The sequence below is a fragment of the Scyliorhinus torazame genome, chromosome 10 (genome assembly GCF_047496885.1).
Source record: "Scyliorhinus torazame isolate Kashiwa2021f chromosome 10, sScyTor2.1, whole genome shotgun sequence".
NCBI classification, from domain to species: Eukaryota; Metazoa; Chordata; class Chondrichthyes; order Carcharhiniformes; family Scyliorhinidae; genus Scyliorhinus; species Scyliorhinus torazame.
In genome coordinates, this window is record NC_092716.1 from 193,997,042 (window position 1) to 194,019,478 (window position 22,437).

The 22,437-nt window shown below is 42.2% G+C and overlaps 1 protein-coding gene across 4 annotated transcripts in view; it reads right to left on the reverse strand.

The window, feature by feature from the left end:
• Window positions 1–18,596, reverse strand: part of syt9b (synaptotagmin IXb) — a 145,199-nt gene extending 126,603 nt beyond the window's left edge. For 2 of the 4 annotated variants that reach the window (XR_011933063.1, XM_072466222.1), the window contains exon 1: window positions 15,652–16,894. Coding sequence is in view for 3 of the 4 variants with exons in the window: in XM_072466222.1 (XP_072322323.1) it covers window positions 15,652–15,799 (148 nt within the window). In the remaining variant the exon portion in view is untranslated. Of the gene's footprint in view, window positions 1–15,651; window positions 16,895–18,206 lie in introns of those variants that run through there. The other 2 variants (XM_072466223.1, XM_072466221.1) reach the window with 2 other exon arrangements.
• Window positions 18,597–22,437: the final 3,841 nt, after the last annotated feature.

The window sequence follows — 22,437 nt, forward strand, 5'->3', positions numbered from 1 at the left end:
TGTGAAGCAACAGTGCTAAACACTGTGCTACCATGCCGCCCATGCACGTATGCCACAAAGAAAAGTCAAGTAGGGAAAATGACCTCAAACCATATTGTAAACATAGGATTAAGTACTAACAGGGAAAATGCAAAATTCAGACTGATAAAATTGAAATGAATGAAAATGAAACTCGCTTATTGTACTCACAAGTAGGCTTCAAATGAAGTTACTGTGAAAAGCTCCTAGTTGCCACATTCCGGCGCCTGTTCAGGAAGGCTGGTACGGGAATTGAATCGTGCTGCTGGCCTGCCTTGGTCTGCTTTCAAAGCCAGTGATTCCTCCCCAAAATTGAATAATACTTAAATAGTTAGATCACAAAATGGAGAAATCTTGGAATTATTTTAAGAAAAGTTGCAAAGATGAGCCAAGTAATTTCCTCATTTGCATATATCATATGACCTTGTGCTGAAATGCATCATCTTCCTTATTAAGACAAAGGCAGCACCGATAGTGAGACACTTTGAACACTTTCTTTGAACAATGCCTTATTTATCACACTGAATCTCATCACCACAGTCTGACTCTGCAGAGATACATCTTCTAAAAAAAGGTAAAAAAAGACATAACCCAAAGTGCTGAGAAAATATTAAGTATGTAGACGCTTAGCACTAATTTGGCTGAATAGAACGATGCTCTGGGATCATTTACATCCACATGAGAGGGCGATTGGAGCCTTTGCCTTATCCAATGGTCAGCGCCTCAGAACTGTCTGGGATTGTGTTTCTCATCCACATTTAGGTTGAATTGCTTCTTAATTTCAATCCATGTAACATCAATCATTCATAGTGATGCAATTTTAAAATTAAAAACCCCTTGAGGTATGTTTGAATTTTGCAGTGGCTCAAATAAATATTACATCATGCTATACAGATGACTGCAAAATCATGAAAGGGCAGAAGGAAGGAAGGGAAGAAAGGAAGGAAGGAAAGGCTTGATTATGACCTCTGGATGCTGCAAAGTATTTTACAGACAATTAAGTGCTTTTCAAATGCGGTCATAGTTCTCGGAAAGAAATGTGACTGGCGACTTGTACGCAGTCGACAATTTGATAATCGTCACATGATTTGTTTTTGGTCAAGGGATAAATGTTGGCCAGGATGTCAGGAAGAACTCCTCATGCTCTTATTCAGAATAATGACCCTGGGATCTTTCACATCCATCTGAGTGCACAGATAGGGCGTCAGGTGACACAAAACTAGGTGGAAATGTGAGCTGTGAGGTGGATGCAAAAAAGCCTGAAGGGAATTGGAGAGGCTAAGCAAGTGGGAAAAAATCTGGCAGACAGAATACAATGTGGAGAAATGTGAGGTTATCCATTTTTGTGGGGAAAACAGAGATACAGAGAGCTGGATTTTCTAGCCTTCCGGTTTCAGGCCTACCGAAGGCGATCCCAACCCCTCCCGCCATGGCAAGTACCCTGATGGCGGGAAGAGCGAGCCATGCATAACGGCGTAAATATCAGCGGGACCAGAAGATCCTGTTGGCAGCTAATGGTGATCTGCTTCCGCTGCCAAGAAACGGGCTGCGAGGGGGCCAGAAAATCCCATCTACACTATTTCTTAAATGGTGAGAGACTGGGACAAATTGAACTTCTAAGAGCGTACATTGAAAGCAAATTAGGAAGTCAAAAGTTATGTTGGCCTTTAATCCAAGAGAATTTGTGTATCAGAGTAAAGATGTCTTCTTGCAATTATATGGGGCCTTTGTGAGACCACACTGGAGCATTGAGTGAAGTTTTGATCTTGTTACCAAAGGAAAGATATACTTGCCATCAAAGGAGTGCAGCAAAGGTCCAGTAAATTAATTCCTGGAGTAGAGGGATTGCCCTATGAGGAAAGATTAAATAGACTGGACCTTTATTCTCTGGAGTTTAGAAGAATGAGAGGTGATCCATTTGGAAAAGAAAGAAATTCCTAGAGGCTCAACTGGCAGGAAGAATGTTTCCCTTGACTGGGGGCTAGAGTCAGGGGACACAGTCTCAGAATAAGGGACAGGCTATGTGGAGCTGAGCTGAGGAGGAATTTCTTCATTCAGAGGGTAGTGAATCTTTGGAATTCTCTGCCCAGGAAGGCTGTGGAGTCTCAGTTGCTGTGTATGTCCAAGGCTGAGAGGTATAGAAATGAATGGGAATGAAAGCTTTTTAATGGATAGATTATATAACATGAGAATTTTATTTCCAAGTCCTGGCACAATTATTTTCCTAATGTATAACCACATATCAGATGAAGACTGCAATGATGCACTGTCAGAGATTCTGCCTTTCAGATGAGATGTTTAAACTGAGACCCTCTCTGCCCTCTCAGGTGGACAGATAGATCTCAATGTAAGACTGAGAAGGGCACCTTCCTCAGATGTTGTTCACCTTTTCTTCTGATTTGTTCTCATCGCATCTCTTTTCAAAAAAGAATCCTTTACCCCTTTGGCCTTGCAAACTATAGCCATATCTCCAACCTCCTGTGCCTCTCCAATATACTTTAACGTAATCTCGCCTTTCTCAAGTATATGCCCATCTTTACTCGCACTCCATGTTTGATTCTTTCCAGTCAGATTTCCTTCCCTGTTACAATACCAAAACAGATTTTATTAAAGTCACAAACGTTATCCTTTGTCACTGTAACAAAGGTAAACTTTGCCTTTGGGGCGACAAGGTGGCACAGTGGTTAGCATTGCTGCCTCACAGCTCCAGGGACCCGAGTTCAATTCCGACTTTCGGGTGACTGTCTGTGTGGAGTTTGCACTTTCTCCGCATGTCCGCGTGGGTTTCCTCCGGGTGCTCCGGTTTCCTCCCACAGCCCAAAGATGTGCAGGTTAGGTGTACTGGCCAATATAAATTGGCCCTTAGTGTCTAAAAAGGTTGGGTGCAGTTACTGGGTTAGGGAGATAGAATGGAGGCATGGGCTTAAGTATGGTGCTCTTTCCAAGGGCCAGTGTAGACTCGATGGGACAAATGGTCTCCTCCTGCACTGTAAGTTCTATGATTCTATATCCAGCTTGATCTGCCTGCAGCCTCTTCCAAAGCTTCGCCACCAATTTCCAACTAAGTATGGCTGCACTCACCTGGTTGCATTCTCAACTATTCAGACATAACCAGAGAAATCAACTGCAATAGTTTCTCTTCCTGTCGCACACTGTCAGCTCTTGTCTTCCCAAAGAATTCATTCTTGGTCCCCTACCACTTATCATCCATTTGCTGTCGTTTTGTTCAAAAACACAGAGCAAGGTTCCACATGAATATGATGGCACCCAGCTTTACCTCGCTATGACCTCTCTCGGTTCCTCCAAATCCCAACCTCATTCCCGCTAACTCTGCCAAAATCACTGATGCACACAGTGAACAGACGTCACATCAGGTCTGAACGCCAAGGAATACCACCATCCACTCTGAAAAATGTCCTTAACTCTTAAACTGGGTAGAAGGGAGTAAATGAAGATGCCAATCTGCTTTCCCCCCTAATTTCATTATCCTTAATCTTTTCTTGTAGTTTCCCATGTCAGTGACTTTCCTTCAATCTCTGTGCAACACAGCCATTGCATTTCCTCTATCTAGCACACTTATTATCTGTTCAAAGAATGTTTAGGCTTTGTTAAGCATTATCATTTCTTTACAAATCCTTGCTGGCTTTGTCTATATTATCTCCTAGGGAGATGCAATTTTATTCTTCATCAGAGACTCTTGAAAGTTTTACTACCACAGGTTGCTACCATAACAGATTTTTAATCACTTGGAGTAGTTCAGTCTCACATGTAAAAAAAAGAGTTCTATCTTACCAATTCTCTAGCACACACATCAACAGTCAATCCTGAGCTTCAGCAATTTCCACACTGCTCTCTCAGAGATTCAAGAATGTATCCCCTCAGAGTCCCGTCGATTTGGCTGCCTTTAGCCCTACTAACTTATCTAAAGTTTTCCATTTATCCATTGCTCATCATTCTTTCAACCACTTCAGGATTCATCTCCTCTCTAATAACATTCTCATCAGTAAAGGTCAAAGTGAAATACTTATTGAAAAGCTCTGCCATTTTCTGGTCTATCTGTACAAATTGACAATTGTGAATGTGGCGACTAGAGGCTTTTCACAGTAACTTCATTGCAGTGTTTAATGTAAGCCGACTTGTGACAATAAAGATTATTATTATTAGAGGGACTAAACATACTTTGAAACACTTTTTTTTTTAACTGTTCCTTGAAACTTATCTCCTTCATACTTCCCCTTGCCTAATTTTTTAAAATCCTGCTGTTCTCACAATCTCATTTAATTCCTCATAATTTCTCTTACTGTACTTATTCTATTTTACTTGGCTTTCAGTCTCCCACAGCATCCCAAAATACTTGTATTACCCATCAAAAATGAAAATATTTTCTCTATTCGTCTGAAACAATTTTTAAAAATGTCACACTTATTCTCTACAATATCCATAATACTGATTTCCTCTTCTGTCTCACCTCACCCATCTTACTAAACATCTGCCCTTATCTGGACTGACAATTTAGTCTGTGTATTAACAGTTTCTTCTTTCTAGTTGTATCGACCAGGAAGATAGAAGGTGAACCCGATGGGCCTTCATTTCTTTTTGCCTCACAATACATATGGATACATTCCTGACACCTGAACTTGTTCTTTCCTCGATTAACTGATGAGTTATGAATGTGTGATGAACAGTCGGCACCTCATGCAATATCTTTGAAAATGTGGAGCTCGCCCACTGTCCTTTCCTGGTGGCAACAGAAACATTCTCAAGAAGGCCAATAGGATTGAGGGAGAAACACTTTTCTTCTGGTGGGGGTGTCCAGAATAAAAGGATGTAACTTTAAGATTCGAGCTAGGCCATTCATGGTTGATGCCAAGAAGCCCACTTAATGCAAACGTAGTGGAAACTTGCAACTCTCTCCCCCAGAAAGCTATTGAAGCTAGGGGTACAAGTGCAAATTTCAAGAGATTGTTAGGTTGTTTTGATTACCGAAGGATTTAAGGGCAATGGAACCAAAATGGATATGGAACCTAAGTGGGCAGATGGAATTAAGACAAAGATCAAGCATGATCCAATTAAATGGATCTGCAACCTTAGACTTCATCAAAATAGTTGATGCAATCCTTTGGAAAGTCTTGCTGGTCTATTCGATGCAGACCATCCTCAGAAAAGATTATCCTGCAAATCCTTTCCCAATTTTCCATATTTGTCCAAACTAGAAACAGGAGGAGGTCATTCAGCCCTTCAAGGTTGCTCCACCATTCAATTAGATCAAGGCTGATCTGTACCTCAGCCAAATTTACCCACATTATCTCCACATCCCTTCATATCCTTATCCGACAAAAATCTATTGATGTCTTCCTTGAAGACCCCAATTGCTCCCTAGCATTCATAGAGTTTTTTTTGTGGGGGGGAAGAAAATACCAAATTTCTGCAACAATTTGGATGATAGATTCCTCCTGCTTTCCCTCCTAAATACTTTAGTTCTGATTTAAAGGTCATGTCCCCGCATTCTTGGTTCTCCATTCAGAGGAAATAGTTTCCCCAAGGTTCAGCCGGCAATCAGGAACTCTTATTGATTTATAAAGATCCTAACTCGGAGAAATCTGGGTTGATTATAGGCTTCCATCACTTTGTTTAACAAAGTGTTGAATAGTCTACCGTGATTAAATGATTTCTAGATTGCAAGCACAGTTATGTGGATTTAATTGCATATAAGGTTCTTGCTTCATAGAATTCATTCATCTGAGTGTGATCCGTGACCTTCATCAGATTGGAATGAACCAAGCCACAGAAACTCTCATTTATCTGTTTTGACATTTTGTGTGTGCATTTCCGAGGATTCTAAGTCAGTTTCCTGCTGACTGACAGATGAAGCTGTTAACCTATCTTCGTCAGGAAGAGGAAATTCGGTAATTTGATCCTGGTTTTTGTCAATTCTCCCACCCAATACAAGGATATTTTGCAATGAAATGTAATTTCTAAATATCCAAAAAACAATTAAATATACAGCAGATTGTTGATGCTTCTTCCAGAGCATGAGCATGAGACTGTATCTTTTTTTTGACAGTATCCCTACAGTGCAGAAGAAGACCATCTGGCCCATTGAGTCTGCACTAACCCTCTGAAAGAGCACCCTAGCCAGACTCCCGCCCTATCCCTGCAATCCCGCCTGACCCGCACATCCCTGAACACTAAGGGGAAATTTAGCATGACCATTCCACCTAACCTGCACATCTTTGGACTGTGGGAGGAAATTTGAGCAACCGCAAAAAACCCATGCAAGCATGGGGAGAACGTACAAACTCCAAACAGTCACCCAAGGCTGGAATTGAACCCCGGTCCCTGGCGCTGTGACACAGCAGTGCTAACCACTGTGCCACCATGTCGCCTTGTCCAAAGTTATAGGTTCAATGCACTTTCTCATTAATTAGATTATTGCAAATGGATATTGGAGCTTCACTGCCTCCAATATGAATGAACAAATGTTTAACATGTCCATTTGACACTTGCCCATCTGCTTTGTTAATGCTGGTGGCAAGTGATTTTATTATAAATAGGTTAATGTGCCCAATAAAACAGCAGAATAGAGGAATGTCATAGGAACATATTCCTTTGCTGATAGTACATTGATTTATTTGGAAAATTCATATCGAACATTGCGGTTATTTAGAAGGTGTCCAGTTTAGAAAGAGCTAATACCATCTTTGATGAGGACGTGTTAACTAGTTCTTCAAATGCACCAGTGTATCATGTTAATTCTTGTGGTGTCCCTGTTGGTCTTTGTGAGAATGTGCCAAGGTTGGCAGAGGAAGAATGGTATTAGCATTGAGGAACTGCATCTGCTGTAAGAGAGAAGAATTATTCCACTATAAAAAGGAACAGACCAACTTACATTTATATAAAACTTTATGTTCTACTACAAGATCCTTGGTCAAAGCTAAATTATAGGAGGCAATGTGCAAAAAATGATTATACTAGAGCTGAGTGGTTATAGCTATCAGAAACAAATGAACAGGCAGGTGTTCTGTTCTCTGCAAAAGAGAAGGTTGGCCATGCCTGATAGTTATCTTTCAGGTAATGAAGGGGCTTGATGGGGTAGAAAAAGAGAAAATGTTTTCACCATGTGGGTGTCCAAAACTAGTGGTCAGAAATATTAGACACAAATAAATCCTACAGGGATTTCAGAAGAAACGCATTTACCCAGAGAGTGGTAAGAATGTGGAACCGCTACCAGAGGTAGTAGTTGAAGCAAATCGTATCAATGGATTTAAAGAGAAGCTTTGACAAAGAGTCATCGGACTCGAAACGTTAGCTCTTTTCTCTCCCTACAGATGCTGCCAGACCTGCTGAGATTTTTCAGCATTTTTTCTTTCGTTAAAGAGAAGCTAGATAAGTACATGAGGGGGAAAGGAAAGTGAGGGTACACTGATCAGGAGCATAAACAGTGGCAGACACAAGATGGGCTAAATTCTTTGATTTTGTGCTGTAAACTACCTGTAATTTGTTATAATGCCAAAAGTGGCATGAGGAAATGAGTATCTTTGGCTGGAGACTGGTAAATGACAAGTGTGACTTCAATCACATAGAGTTCAAGCAGAGAACTGAGAAATTTGAATTTTGTGCTAAAAAGTTATCACAGTTCTTAATGATTTCATTCTTCAGTGTCATCTTGACATGTTCGTGTCACTATTGACTCAGATGGTGTACAGTTCATATGCTACTCCAGGATTGGCATAGAAAATCTAGGCTAACACTTTGATGCAGAACTGAAGAAATTTGGTGTCATTAGGTATGCTCTCCCTCTGCTGAGATAGAAAGACTTCCAGAGCATTTTTTAAGAGAGTAGGGATTTATTTTATCTTCATAGAATGATACAGCACAGAAGGAGACCATTCAGACCCTGTTCCTTTGCCAGTTCTTTGAACGAACTTTCCAATTAGTCCCTCTTCTTTCCCCAAATCCCTAAGAATGTTATCCCCAACTCCCTTTAATGATACCAGTGAATCTGCTTTCACCATCCTATCAGGCAATGCATTTCAGATAAAATAAGCTTGCTATGTAAAAACAATACTGCTCATCAACCCTCTCATTCTCTCACTAATTATCTCAAATCTGTGACCTTTGGTTACTGACCCTCCTATCATGGGAGACTGTTCTTCTTAATTAAGTCTATTGAGGCCTCTCAATTTGCAACCGGTTTGATAAATCTCCCTTTCACTTTCTCTGCCCTAAGGAGGACAATATCCGTTTATATAGCTTATACACATAACTGAAGTCGTTCATCCCTGACCATCATTCTTCCAGCAACTGATCACATCAAAAAACAGATTAACTGGTTATTCATACCATTCACATTGAATTTACAACACAGAAACAGGTCATATGGGCCACAAGTTGATGTCAGTGTTTATGTGCCACACCAGCCCCCGACAATATATCAGCATAACTTTCTATTCCTTTCTTTTGTTTATGCAGCTTCCCTTTAAATGCACCTTTGCTATTTGCCTCGACTACTTCTTAAGACAGTGCGTTCCATGCTCTCATTAAATGTTTTTTCCTTCAGTAAATGTTTTTAAGATAAAGATAGATAGTTTTTTGAAGAATAAAGGGATTAAGGGTTATGGTGTTCGGGCCGGAAAGTAGAGCTGAGTCCACAAAAGATCAGCCATGATCTCATTGAATGGTGGAGCAGGCTCGAGGGGCCAGATGGCCTACTCCTGCTCCTAGTTCTTATGTTCTTATTACTCTATAGGTAAAGAATTTTCTCTTCAATTCCCTGCTGGATTTATGAGTGACTACTTTATATTTATGGCTCCAATATCTGGTTGTGCTTGAATCTTTCTTACATCTATCTATCAGCTCTTTCATGATTGTGAAGAACTCTATTATGTCACCCCTCTGCTTTCTTTGTTCTACAGAAAAGGTCCTCAGCAGCCTGTTCAATCTTCCTTAATAACTATGACCCATGGGGCACACCTTTGTTTGTTAGAAATTACTATACACAAAAGCATTGCCTAAATAAAAGAATGACTGTACATCAAAAATAATTCACTTGTTGTGAACTACTTGCAGAGAGTCTGAAGGCACTTAACAGATTCAGCGTCTTTCGCCTTGATAATTTTTCCTTTGCAAAAATTGAACAAATTACTAAACTACTAAACTAAGAATGTGGTCTGTGGGGAATTCTGGCTATATCGAATCCTATTAAAAGATAACGTGGAAAACGAGTAAGCAAGATCATGAGGCCACGTTCAACACACAATATACAAGTCAGCTTGTTGAAAATAAATCAATCCTTAAAATACTACAACTGTAATTCTGAGCCATGTACTCGTGTAGGTCGATGAGCTGAAACAGAATTCCAAGCATTTTTTAATGTGCAATGAGGGTTACATCCCCTATCAACCTTCCAAACAGGAGGTTCCAGGTCCCCGCCACATTCTGGGTGAATAGAACTGCCCCTCAACTCTCCCCCATCATTTTACAAACTACATTAAATCTATGTCCCTGATTACTGACCTCTCTGCTGAGGGAAATAGGCTCTTTCTATCCACTCTTAACGAGGCACCATGATTATATAGACTTCAATTAAATCTCCCCTCAGCCCCCATCCCTTTGGAATATTGTGAGCAGTTTTGGGCATCGTATCTAAGGAAAGATGTGCTGGCCTTGAAGGGGGTCCAGAGGATAAACAAAGAACAAAGAACAATACAGCACAGGAACAGGCCCTTCGGCCCTCCAAGCCTGCGCCGATCACGTGTCCTGTATCCTTCTATACCCCGTATGTTCATGTTGTTCACAAGAATGATCTTGGGAACGAAGGGCTTGTCAGATGAGGAGCAGCTGAGGTATCTGGGTCTGTACTTGACGATGTTTAGAAAGAGAAGGGGGGATCTTATTGAAATGTATAGAATACTGAGAGGCCTAGATAGAGTGGACATGGAGAAGATGTTTCCATTAGTAGGAGAGACTAGAATCCGAGGGCACAGCCTCAGACTGAAGGGACGATCCTTTAAAACTGAGATGAGGAGGAACTTATTCAGGCAGAGGGTGGTGAATCTATAGAACTCATTGCTACAGAAGGCTGTGGAGGCCAAGTCACTGAGTGTCTCTAAGACAGAGATAGAAAGGTTCTTGATTAATAAGGGGATCAGGGGTTAAGAGGAAAAGACAGGAGAATGGGGATGAGAAACATATCAGCCATGATCGAAAGGCAAAGAAGACTTGATGGGCCGAATGGCCTAATTCTGCTCCTACATTTATGGTATTATGGTGTTCCCATGCGCCTGTTGCCTTCGTTTGTCTAGGCAGTGGAAGTTGAGGGCTTCAAAGGGCCATCAAAGAAACCTTGATGAGTTGTTGCTGTACATCATCCAGCCATAGCCTAACTAATGCTTTATACAGTTCCAGCATAATCACCCTGCTCCTAAATTCTAGGCATCAGACAATAATGGAAAGTAAGCCAGTATGTCTTCATGACCACCATATCTACCTGTCCAGTGACCTTCAGGAATTTGTGGAATTAGACTTCAAGGTCCCTTTGTTCTTCTACACTTCTCAGAATCTTGCCATTTATTGTGTATTCCTTTGTCTTGTTTGACCTCCCCAAATGCATTACCTTACAATTCTCCAGATTTAATTCAATTTGCCATTTTTCTACACCAGCAAAAACATTGGCACCTATGACTGAACATGGAGGAATCCCACTGGAAACAATCTTCTCTTCAAAAGAACACATGTCAACCATAACTCTTCAATTTTGAATGCTACTCACCATTTCCCTTGAGATTCCATGAGCTTTTAAATTTCCGACTGGTCTTCCACGGTGGAACTTTGTTAGAATCCATGTAGGCTACATCAAACAAACTACCCTCATCAATCCTGCTTGTTACCTCCTCATGGAATTCAATCAATTCAGTCAGACATGACCTATCCTCAACACGGTAGCACAAGTGGCTAGCAGAGCACCAGGGTCCCCGGTTCGATTCCCCGCTGGGTCACTGTTTGTGCGGAGTCTGCACATTCTCCGAGTGTCTGCGTGGGTTTCCTCCGGGTGCTCCGGTTTCCTCCCACAGTCCAAAGACGTGCAGGTTAGGTGGATTGGCCATGCTAAATTGCCCTTAATGTCCAAAAAGGTTGGGGGGGGTGGGGTGGTTGTTGGGTTGTGGGGATGGGGTGGACCTGAGGGCTTAAGTGGGTCGGTGCAGACTCGATGGGCCAAATGGCCTCCTTCTGCACTGTATGTTCTATGTTCTATGTAAATCCATTCTGACTGTCCTTGATCAATCCATGCCTTTCTAATTGATGATATATCCGGCCAGAATATTTTCCAATAATTTGCCCACTACCAAGATTATGGTGATTGACTTGTAATGACTTTGTCTACCTCTTTCTCCCTTTTTAAACAATGGTAAAATGTTAAAGATCTTCCAGTCTAGCTGGACCATGCCTGTAACCAAAGAGGATTGGAAATGATGACCAATGCTTTCACTATTTCTTTCCTAATCAGCTTGTGACACATCCAGGCTTGGTGATTTATCCACTTCTAAGGATGCTAAACATTTTAATACTATCTCCCTCACTGTGTCTATCCCAAAACTCTCCACCATCTACGAGGCACAAATCGGGAGTGTGATGGAATACTGGATGAATGCAGCTTTTATAACACAACAGTATCCAGGATAAAGCAGTTTGCTCGATTGGCACTGCATTTACCACTTTATACATTCACTTCCACAACCATTGACAGTGTGGTTGCAGTGTGGACCATCTATAAGATGCACTGCAACAACCCGCCAGGTTTTCTTCAACAGCACCTACCAAATCCTCAACATCTACTACCTAGAAGGACAAGGGTAATAGGTACATGGAAAGATCACCAATGCATGTTCCCCTCCAAGTCAAACACCATCCAGATTTAGAACTATAATTGTGGTTCTTTCATAATTGCTGGGTCAAAATCTTGGTACCCACTCCCTAACAGCTTTGTGGCTGTATCTACACCACATCAGCTACTCTATGGGTGGGTACAAATTGCTAGCTACACATTTGACAAAAGTTGCGCAGTTAGTTCTGCATAATATTTTGTTACAAAGTGTATTTTTGTCCATCTTCAGATTTTGCATCTTTCAATCATTTCCCAATCAATACAAGCAAAAATGAGTAGCTTAATGCCTGGAACTCACCTAGACAAAGGAGAATAATAGTTGACTCAGCACTAAACACTGTAAAGCAGCAAACAATAAAGCAAATGGGATGCTGAGCAATATTGTCAAGACAGGCTATAATACAAAGCCACCTTATCATGTGTCATAGCGTTTTGGTGAGGCTTTGTTTTCAAAGTGATGGACAACACTTCTGACAATACAGAACACCTTCCAAACTCATTTTCAACTTTATGTTCAGGTCTGGTTGCCATGTCAAAACTTGAACTCTTCCACATTGAAAGGAAGTGACCGAGGGGGCCTTTCCGGAGGAGTAGACAATGGGAAGAAAAATCAAAACAGTTAAGCCATAACTCCAGGACAGCGCAACCCAGAAATGGTAGAATGAGGAAAGTCTTCTCTTCACGTTGCAGATCTGGAATGTCTTAACATAGAACATACAGTGCAGAAGGAAGCCATTTGGCCCATCGAGTCTGCACTGACTCACTTAAGACCTCACTTCCACCCTATCCCCGTAACCCAATAACCCATCCTGACCTTTTTCAGTCACTAAGGGCAATTTAGCATGGCCAATCCACCTAACCTGCACATCTTTGGACTGTGGGAGGAAACCGGAGTACCCGGAGGAAACCCACGCAGACACGGGGAGAATGTGCAGACTCCGCACAGACAGTGACCCAGCGGGGAATCAAACCTGGGGTCTTGGCGCTGTGAAGCCACAGTGCTATCCACTGTGCTACCGTCCTTGCCTGAGAATATAGTGAAGGCAGGGTCAATGGAGCTTTTAAAAAAGATTTGGATCATTATCTCAAAAGGAAACATTTGCAGGGGAGGGGGAAAATACAGGAGAGAGGCACTAGGTAAATTGATTCTTCAGAGGGCCAGCACAGACACAGTCAGATGAATGGCCTCCTTCTGTGTTGCAGCCATTCTTTGATTCTATGATTCTCTGTTGTGAGACGAGTAAACAAGAGGCCTAGAATAAGGATCTGGAGACATGCTGGTAGAAGTTGTACATTAACATCTCTTAATGGAGCTGAAATTCCCCAAAAAAGGTGGATATTACTTCTGCTGAGTAGAACTCATTAATGACACTTACAATGTAAATGGTGACAAATCACATTATTCAATACTAACTCTTTGTTTCAACCATTAACATAACTTTTATTAAAAGCTCAGTTGGTTTCTGGCATCCTGCTGTCTGTGTATTTCTGTTGTTAAATTTGGTTTCAGTAAATTGGCAGTAGGTTAAACTGGGCAGTACATGGCTGCCATGTCACTCCAGAAACCATCTTGACAGCCAGAAGCTTGTTCTCAGAGAGAATCGTACAATTCAGGAAACTGTCTTTTGGCCCAGTGTAGCATTTTGAAGGAGTTAACCAATTAGTCCCACTCTCCTGTTCTGTTTCCCATAACCATGCAACATTTTCCTTTTCAAATAAATGTCCAATTCAGTTGTCCAGGACATAAGCTCTGGAATACTCTTCCTACACCGATCTGCCTCTCAACCTTGCTTTCCACCTTTAGACACTAACTAAAACCTACTTCTTTGACCTAGCTTGTAGTCATCTGACCTCATATTTCTTCATGTGATTCAATGTTATACTTTGTTTCATAACTCCCCTGTGAAGCTTGAGACATTATATTATGTTAGGGTACAATATAAATATAAGTTGTTATGGTTGCTTTAATTTGCTTTTGAAAATTACTATGAATCTGTTTCCACTGCCCTTTCAGGCAGAGCATTCCAGATAATCAAAAAATCACTGGAATATGACTCGAAAGATCAAAATAAAAGACTCCCTACGTTGTCCTCCGAATTACCTGCACAATAAAAATACTTCCTGTTGCGCCAATGTCTTTTTCTTTCATTTCATAAGACAGCTATCCATATAACCTCTTGATAACATCGTGAGAAATTGGTGCCAGTATATCCTGACTCACAAGTAATTAGATGCTGTTCACCAGCATCTACCAGGAAGTGGATTACCAACAACACAAGTTAATTAATGGATTCAAAGCTGGATCCCAGAGGTGAAAGTTTAACACTAAAACCTTTCCGTATTCAATTTCACTGTATATATCATCTATCAAAAAGAAAATGCAACGTTTAAAAAATGGCAACTATACAGAAAGTAAAGACAGTTTAGCTTCAAGAAACAGTTAACTATATTTACAGAACGCAACTTATATAGTCCATACCAATATAAGGGGTCATTATATCACATAAGGTTACAAGCCCCAGATCCTAATGCGCCAATCCCACCTTGCCCCAGAGACGCTCCAATAAACTCATGAGTTGGATGAAAAAATAATATTTATGATGTTGATTTCCCCCTTCAAGAAAACGAGGTTTTTCTTTGACATGCACATGAAGGGAATCAAAATGGCAAGTAACAGGGCGTTGTGACTATGTATGAAGCTGTAGTTCAATTAATATGAAGTCTCGTATTTAACAGTGACGCATAAATCAAGGCTGGCTTAATATAAAACATGTCTGCACACCGTGCAATGAATGCAAACATTGAATAGTTTTGCCTCCAACTTTGCGGCTGAAATCCCCCCCCCGCCCCCCCCAGCTGACTTTCCCTCTTTTCTGGGTGAAGATCACGTCCCTCTTCCCGCTTGTAAAACATGCACAATGTCTGATGTAATTTTATTTCAACCATTCGGTTATGGATTGCGTCTGGAGACTCGGCAGCGGCCTGTAAGTCTGGCATTGGATGATTACAGAAAGAGAGCGACAGAAGGTATGTCAAACCCCGATTGAATGGTCGCAGTTTAACAGGTCTATTATAGCGGCGCTGCATCATTACCCAGCCAGTCCATCCAAACCCGATTCTTAATAAAACACAGTCTATGCCTCCTCTCTCGCAACACAGTCCAGATAGGTGAGGCTAATTTTAAAATGATTAGTAATTGGAGGAATACATTAGTGAACGAGCTACATTTTAGGACGGTATCAAACATTTTTTTTCTAGTGAATTGGACAGGTTTAGGAAACTACACTTTACAATTAAATTAACTTCGAAGATTGCCTTCTGTTCGATGATAAACACCAACTTCAGATAGTTATGCTATATTTGAACTAAATCTATACGTTGCCGACAACAGTCCTCGAGTTCACTACCATATGTAAACTTTATGAAGCAACACTTGGGAGAAGTCACTCTTGATCAACTGGAGACCAACAGAAATGGGAACTGCAATTTAACTCTTCAGGCGCCGGATGCCCAGATCCAGCAGACTAATGCCATACATCAATATAGACATGACAATCATCTGTAATTCGCTTCAGGTAAGATGTCTTTAAATACTAGAGAGGTCAATAAGGGTTGGCGCAGAGGACGTCCGAGCAGTTTAATATGTTTCAAAATGAAGGGTTAATCTACTCATTCCCAGGAGGAGAATTTGCCCCACCTGTACTTTTGACACAAGTCGAAGGATAACAACTAGAGCCCAAATGATGTACCTGAATCTGTGTGGCGTGGTCGGCCTCGATCCCGGAGGTAGTAAGAAAAATCCAGGCAGCTTTCGTGCTCTACCAGCCCTTTAAAGCAAAGTTCGGTCACTATATTGAGCGCTTTCTGACAAAGCTCGTCCTCTCTGTCTCCAGTCATTTCCCATCAACATCCTTCTGAATGGGGTTCAACAGCCGCTCCACGGGACAGAGGAAGAGGGGTGCCTGCTCATCCGCGCATCTCTCGTCCCAGCGTCAAAGCTTCAGCACCGTGGACAGCACCATTGATTTCTTTCCCTGTTTTCGGTAAGCTCGGCGCTCCAACAACCACACCCCTGCCAAGCTGGGAGTGTGCGTGTGTGTGGAAGCTGCCGTTGGCCTCTTGCTTCTCAAATCTGTCCCCCACCCCACCTCGGCCGGTCGGAGGCAGCTTTTTCTTGCTGTTTTATTTTTTTTGCTGCTACAATCAGGGCTGCGAGGGTGGTGCAACCCGGTCCATGGCCTGAATCCCAGTCAGCGGTCCCTTGCCCAACAGCACCGGCTGCGACCTGCTCACGTACACCGGAGATAAATGGCTTCCAGAGCCCGGCTGCTAGCTATCACTTAGCAGATGTGATCGCTGGGGACTTGCAAAGCTGCCCGCCTTAAAGAAAAAACGCCGAGCTAATTACTCAGTGTGGTTTCACTCCAGCTCCCTCCTCCGCGGATCCCGGAGGAATGTTGGCCCCACAAAATAAAGTTTACTTGGGAGCCAAGAAAGTGGAGGAGGGAAAAGGGGGTGGGGTGGGGGGTGGGGCTTATGTTCCCTATTTAATTGACCATACTCTGGAACACTGATATCAGTGCACTCCACCCTCCCCTCCTGTTTAAGCATCTCTTTACCCCACCCATCTGCATTGAGAATGAATGAGTTACTACATCACCCTTCTCCCCAGGCTTTCGCGTCGGTTCAAAGGGAACAGCAATGCCCAACAAGGGCTTGGCTTCAATCATATCCAAGGCAATTTAACAGCGGCAAGTTAGGATTTCACAAGTCAGGAACGCGATGCACTGGGAATTCAGGCGCTCCGCGAAGTCTGCCACCAACTGCATTGTGGAACTCCCAGCCCGGGAGGTGTTGCTAAAGGTAATCGAAAATGTGGAACTTCAGGAGGAAATAAAATTCGATAAACATCAGAAGGATGACCTATCTACCTGTTGCCAATTCTGCATTCTGCATTTAAATGTATTAAAGGTGTTGACAGGCGTGAGAAACTTGATGACATCGACCTGAATACGTGAAGTCTGTTTCTAACTCCACAGCCTGACCTGCTGAATATTCCCAGCATTGTATGTCTCACGTCACGAATGTGCAGCAGCTGCAAGAATTAGCTTTTGTCAGTTTTATTTTCAGAACCACAGCGATGGACAGCAACCTGCTGAAGGTAACTTAGGCCGAGCGAAAGGTTGCCAAACCAAGCTGGGGTGGGAGTGGAGGAGGAGGGGGGCGTGGGATTCCAAATTAATTGTAATTGCATATCTCCCCCCCCCCCCCGCCCCCACACACACCACCTCTTCCAGACAGACACACATTGCCCTGAATAAATTAAAGGCAATATTTAAAGGCAGTATGAAATGGATCAAAACCTCATTTTCTGTGGTCAACCCAACAACCATAGAATCCCAGAATCCCTACAGTGCAGTAGGAGGCCATTCGGCCCATCGAGTCTGCACGATCCTTCAAAAGACCACCCTACCTAGGCCCAATCTCTCATTCTATTCCTGTAACCCCATCCATAGGGACAATTTAGCTTGGCCACTACACCTAACATGCACATCTTTGGACTGTGGGAACAAACCGGAGCACCAGGAGGAAACCTACGCATGTAAGAACATGCAAACTTCACTCAGTGATGAGAGTTCGACCTGGGTCCCTGGTGCTCTGAGGCAGCAGTGCTAACCACTGTGCCACCCACCCAGCAACAATGACGTTTGAGGTAATGACTGTTATTTCCACATTAACATAGACCTTTAAAAGGCAAGCAATCCTGAAATAAACGGACCATTGCAAAGCATATATTACTGATCAGTGGCTGTCAATTTAGTTCCAACAGCCCTGACCATTAGAGTTAAGATGCTGGACGAGGACCATAAGACCATAAAACATAGAAGCAGAATTAGGCCACTCGGCACATTGAGTCTGCTCCGCCATTCAATCATGGCTGATATTTTTCTCATCCCCATTCTACTGCCTTCTCCCAATAACCCTGATCTCCTTATTAATCAAGAACCTATCTATCCCTGTCTTAAAGACAGGAGGAACTGAGAAAGGGATTGGGATATCATTTAAGGGTGGAGGTGCGGCGATTTAATGTGGAAGATTAAAACTTCTCTCCCCCACCCCCCCCCCCCCCCGAAAGATGGCATGAGCCGCCTGGCGATACTAGCTCAACCAGAGGGTTCAGTCAATCTCACTGCAAATGCAACTTTAGCGGGAGAATCATGCTAAGATGTATCGAAAGTCGATTCTTACAATTAAAAATGTTGCCATTCTCCCCAATACTTTCCGGAGAAGTTAGGTATCTTACCAGATGTGCTTTGTTCCATAATTCTGGCTGGCTGCGACGTGCCTGCTGAAAGGCCGGATGTTTCCAGCAACATTTCCACTTGCAGAAGAACCTTTGTTTAACAAAAAAATCGGTCGGGGCTAATTCAAGTTCTAAGGAATAAAACTCCCACTACAAAATAAGTGAATTCTCCCTCACCGCTTCACTCATCAAAGGAACACATCAGAAGCGCGGAAGCTGCATCAATCGGATAAGATATTTCCCCAGAGTTAGCAAATCTTTAAAATACAAAAAAGCAAATCATCATACACTTTGACATCAAAAGAAAAAATATATAGTTTTACTAATAAGGAGATGCGCTGCCCAGGATCGCTACATGTATAACAGCATCGCGTGTCAACCATCTGCAAACTTTAGAAGTGAATTGAACCTTTGTTTTTGTTGTCAGCGCCCAACTTGTCTTTTAAAGCACACTTGTGCATTAATAATGTATAAAGTGCTTGACTAAAGCAACAGGGTACTCCTACAACCCTAACAAAAACACGGAACATTTATGACACTAACATTCGGCCAGAAGACGAGTGATGGATGTTTTAATCAAACGCGAACCCACAGAAGGACATAATTAACTCCCTAGCTGCTCCATGAAGTTATTAGCAGCAACAATACAATGGAGTTGCAGTCCTGGATTCAATCTATTTCAACACCAGAAATAATTGGGCAGCTGGACACGTTAATCTGACAGCAGAGTGGGAATACTCAGTCAGCATACATAGCAGTCAATTTCAGTTGAATGCTGTTGGCTTGAAAATCGCAAGTGCTGATCTTGATTCGATTGTGCTGAGGAAGAGGTGCTGCATCTCACCTGCTTGCAGGGCCGGGGTTGGGTTTTATTACTGGATTAAAGCGCGGGAGAGAGGCAGATAAATCCCAAACACTCTGATCCAGGCGAGCTCAAACAATGTTGTGCTTCTGGTTTGTATAAATGGGCCCAAGATTTGGAATCCATACTTTAATCCACCTGCCGATTCTTCAGGGGGTTACCACATTGTCCTCAGATTTTGAGGACAATTACAGGGCATATCAGCCATGGTCTAATTCAATGTCAGAATAGGTTCAAGAGGCTGAATGGTCTACATCTATCTCTATGTCTGCGTAAAATAAGGGATGCGATTACAATCTTGTGTATAAATTTGGAGGGGGGGGGGGTCTCGTGCAATTGAATCTTTTCCGGTCTTTTGCTTTCCCTCTGCAACAAAATCGAATTGTGGGAGGAGTGAGACTTGATACACAATAGTAAGACAATCGATTAAACTGAGCCAGAGGTTGTCGATTGGATTTCCAACAGACTGGTTAGAAATGAAGGCTCGTTCATTATTGATACGCCATAACCTCACGTGGGGGTCCTCAGAACTATTTTCGGCTGTTCTTTCTGTATTAGGAGTTAATATTCAGTAGCTTTAAAGACCAACTGGGGAATTTTTAATTCATCTTATAAATCACACCTTGGTTACCAAGCATTAGCTTTGTAGGGTAGTGGGGGGTACCCTCTCATTTATCAATGATACGGTCTTTACAGGGGTCTCCATAACACTTTAAGTGTTAAGACTTAAGGTCATGGGTCACTGTCTGTGCGGAGTCTGCACATTCTCCCCATGTCTGCGTGGATTTCCTCCGGTGCTCCAGTTTCCTTCCACAAGTCCCGAAAGACGTGCTGTTAGGTGATTTGGACATTTTGAATTCTCCAAACAGGCGCTGGAATGTTGCGACGAGGGGCTTTTCACAGTAACGCCATTGCAGTGTTAATGTAAGCCTACTTGTGACAATAATAAAGATTATTATTATGTCCCACTGCAGAAGTTGAACACCTAGTTAAACTGCTAATGGAGTGTGGTAGTAAAGGTGTGCTTCATTGGTGGTGGTGCTCCCTTTAGGATCTGAGATTAAACTGAAACCTGTCTTCAGTGGACAGAAAAAGTCCCGTAGCATGATTGGAAGAAGAACAGGGGAGCTCTTTTCTCTGTGTCTTGGCCAATGGTCATGCTTTGACCAACACAACTAAAACTGGTCATGATCACACTGATGCCTGTGGGAGTTTGCTGCCTCCAAATATGCGAATGTGTTTTCTCCATTGCAACAGTGACTGCATTTCAAAACACACTTCATCAGTTATAAAGCACTTTGATGTTCCAAAATCCCCAAAAGTCCTATATAAATGAGTTTATCTTTCTTTATTCATAAGTCACCTTTTGAAAGATAAAACGCATGATTCAAGTTCCAGCTAAAATTGGCTCAGTATTCTTTGGACCCGCCTTCAGTAGAATGGAGGTGACCAAATACATCTTAAAAATGCAGTTATACTAATGCAAAGCAATAATGAAAGAGTGGAAGCTGATTAAAGTAAGTTCTGATTAGGAAGGGATAAATTGAAATTTTACTCAATGCAGACCTCAAATCCACGCAAGGCGTTCCAAACATACAATTAAGATCACCATTTAAACTGTAAAAGAGTGAAGAAAACAAACTATAAATATCCTTTGCAACTCTGGATGAAATAACAGAAATTTATTAACTCAGAAAATATATATCAAACAAAAGGAGGAAAATATTATTTTCAGCTAGCACTGCTTTTTCAGTTGTGATAAAGTGACATTGGTATATGAGTACCATGTCTGATAATGTAGTTTTATACTCGCTCTCAACCTACTCCCCCCCCCCCCCCCCCCCCCCCGCAAGGCTGCTAGGCAGTTGGAACTTGATCTGCTTAGTTAGTCAGTTCTTTTTCTTTTCCATTTGCACCTTTCCTCCAGCACCAACATCACATCCTCCCTCTCCCTCCCTCACCCCACGGTATTCACAGATCTTCTATGTCGCACACATACCATTAATTTCTTGCATGATGCTTCAATCATGTTGAACTGAAATCATTTCAGCAAATAAATGAAGTTCACTGAGGAGCTTTACTACAACACAAACTAATTACATTTATACAGCATTTTAATGAGGTAAACTACCCAAGGCACGTCACAAGAGCAGAATCAGACAATAATAGTCGCTGAGCCAAATAAGGAAGCATCAGGACAGGTGACAAAAAGCTTGGTTAAAGAGGAACATTTTAAAGAAGACACTTTAGGTTTTAGGGATATAAAACTCTGCAATTTAAAACAGATGCTCAGGTCCAAATTTTTAATTTCTAACACTAGGGTCCTCAGTTGTGCTTTACCTAAAAGGTATGAATAACTGGTATTTATTAAGCAACCAGAATTTACTAAGAAATATTTTACTATACTTAACAAGAAGGAGTGAAAGCAACATAGAAGTTTTTCATTTATCAAGATCCTAGGATTTAAGAGTCACCCATATTGCTGTGGATCTGGACTCAAATATAGGCCAGACCAGGTAAGGATGACAGATTTCCTTCCCTGAAGGGTATTAGGGAACCCAATGGGTTTTTATGACAATCGACAATAGTTTCATGGTCATCATTAGACTTTTAATTCTAGAATTTTATTGAATTCAAATTTAATCATCTGCCATGGTTGGATTCAAACCTAGGCCCCAGAGCGTTACCCTGGTTAGGTTTGCATCCACTGGAGGTTAAAAGAGTAAGAGCCGACTTGATCAAAACCTTTAAGATCCTGAGGGGTATTGGCAGGGTCGATGTGAAGAGGATGTTCCCTCTTGTCAGAGAATCTAGAACTGGGGGCCACGGTTTAAAATTAAGGGGTTATTCCTGTAAGACAGAGAGAAGAAGATTTTTTTTTTCACAGAGGGCTGTGATTCTCTGGAACTCTCTTCATCAAAAGGCAGTGGGCAGGATTCTTTGTCGGCCGGAATCGGGAAACGCAATTGGCCGGAGAACCGGTTCCGGCACCAAAATCATGGTTTTCAATCCAAATCACAATTCTCCGTTGCCTCAACAATGGTATCAATGTGTTCCACTGCACACGTACAGTAAACGCCATTGACGTATCATTAGCGGGCCTGACCCGATATTCTCCGAGGCCTCCGCGATGCTCCACCTCCACTGGGGGAATTCCCAATGGCGGGCTTTACTTGTGCTTTTAAAAATCGTGTAACAGGCGCCGTGGCTGCTGAGGGAGAGAGAGTAGGTACAGAAAGTGTCCAACATCGCCATAATTTGCTGACAGTTGTGCCGCTGGCCTGGGGGCTTCTGCCAGGGCTGGAGGAAGTATTGGGGGGGTGGCCAGGAGGTGGGTTGTGAGGTCGAGGAGGACGGGCATGGAATACC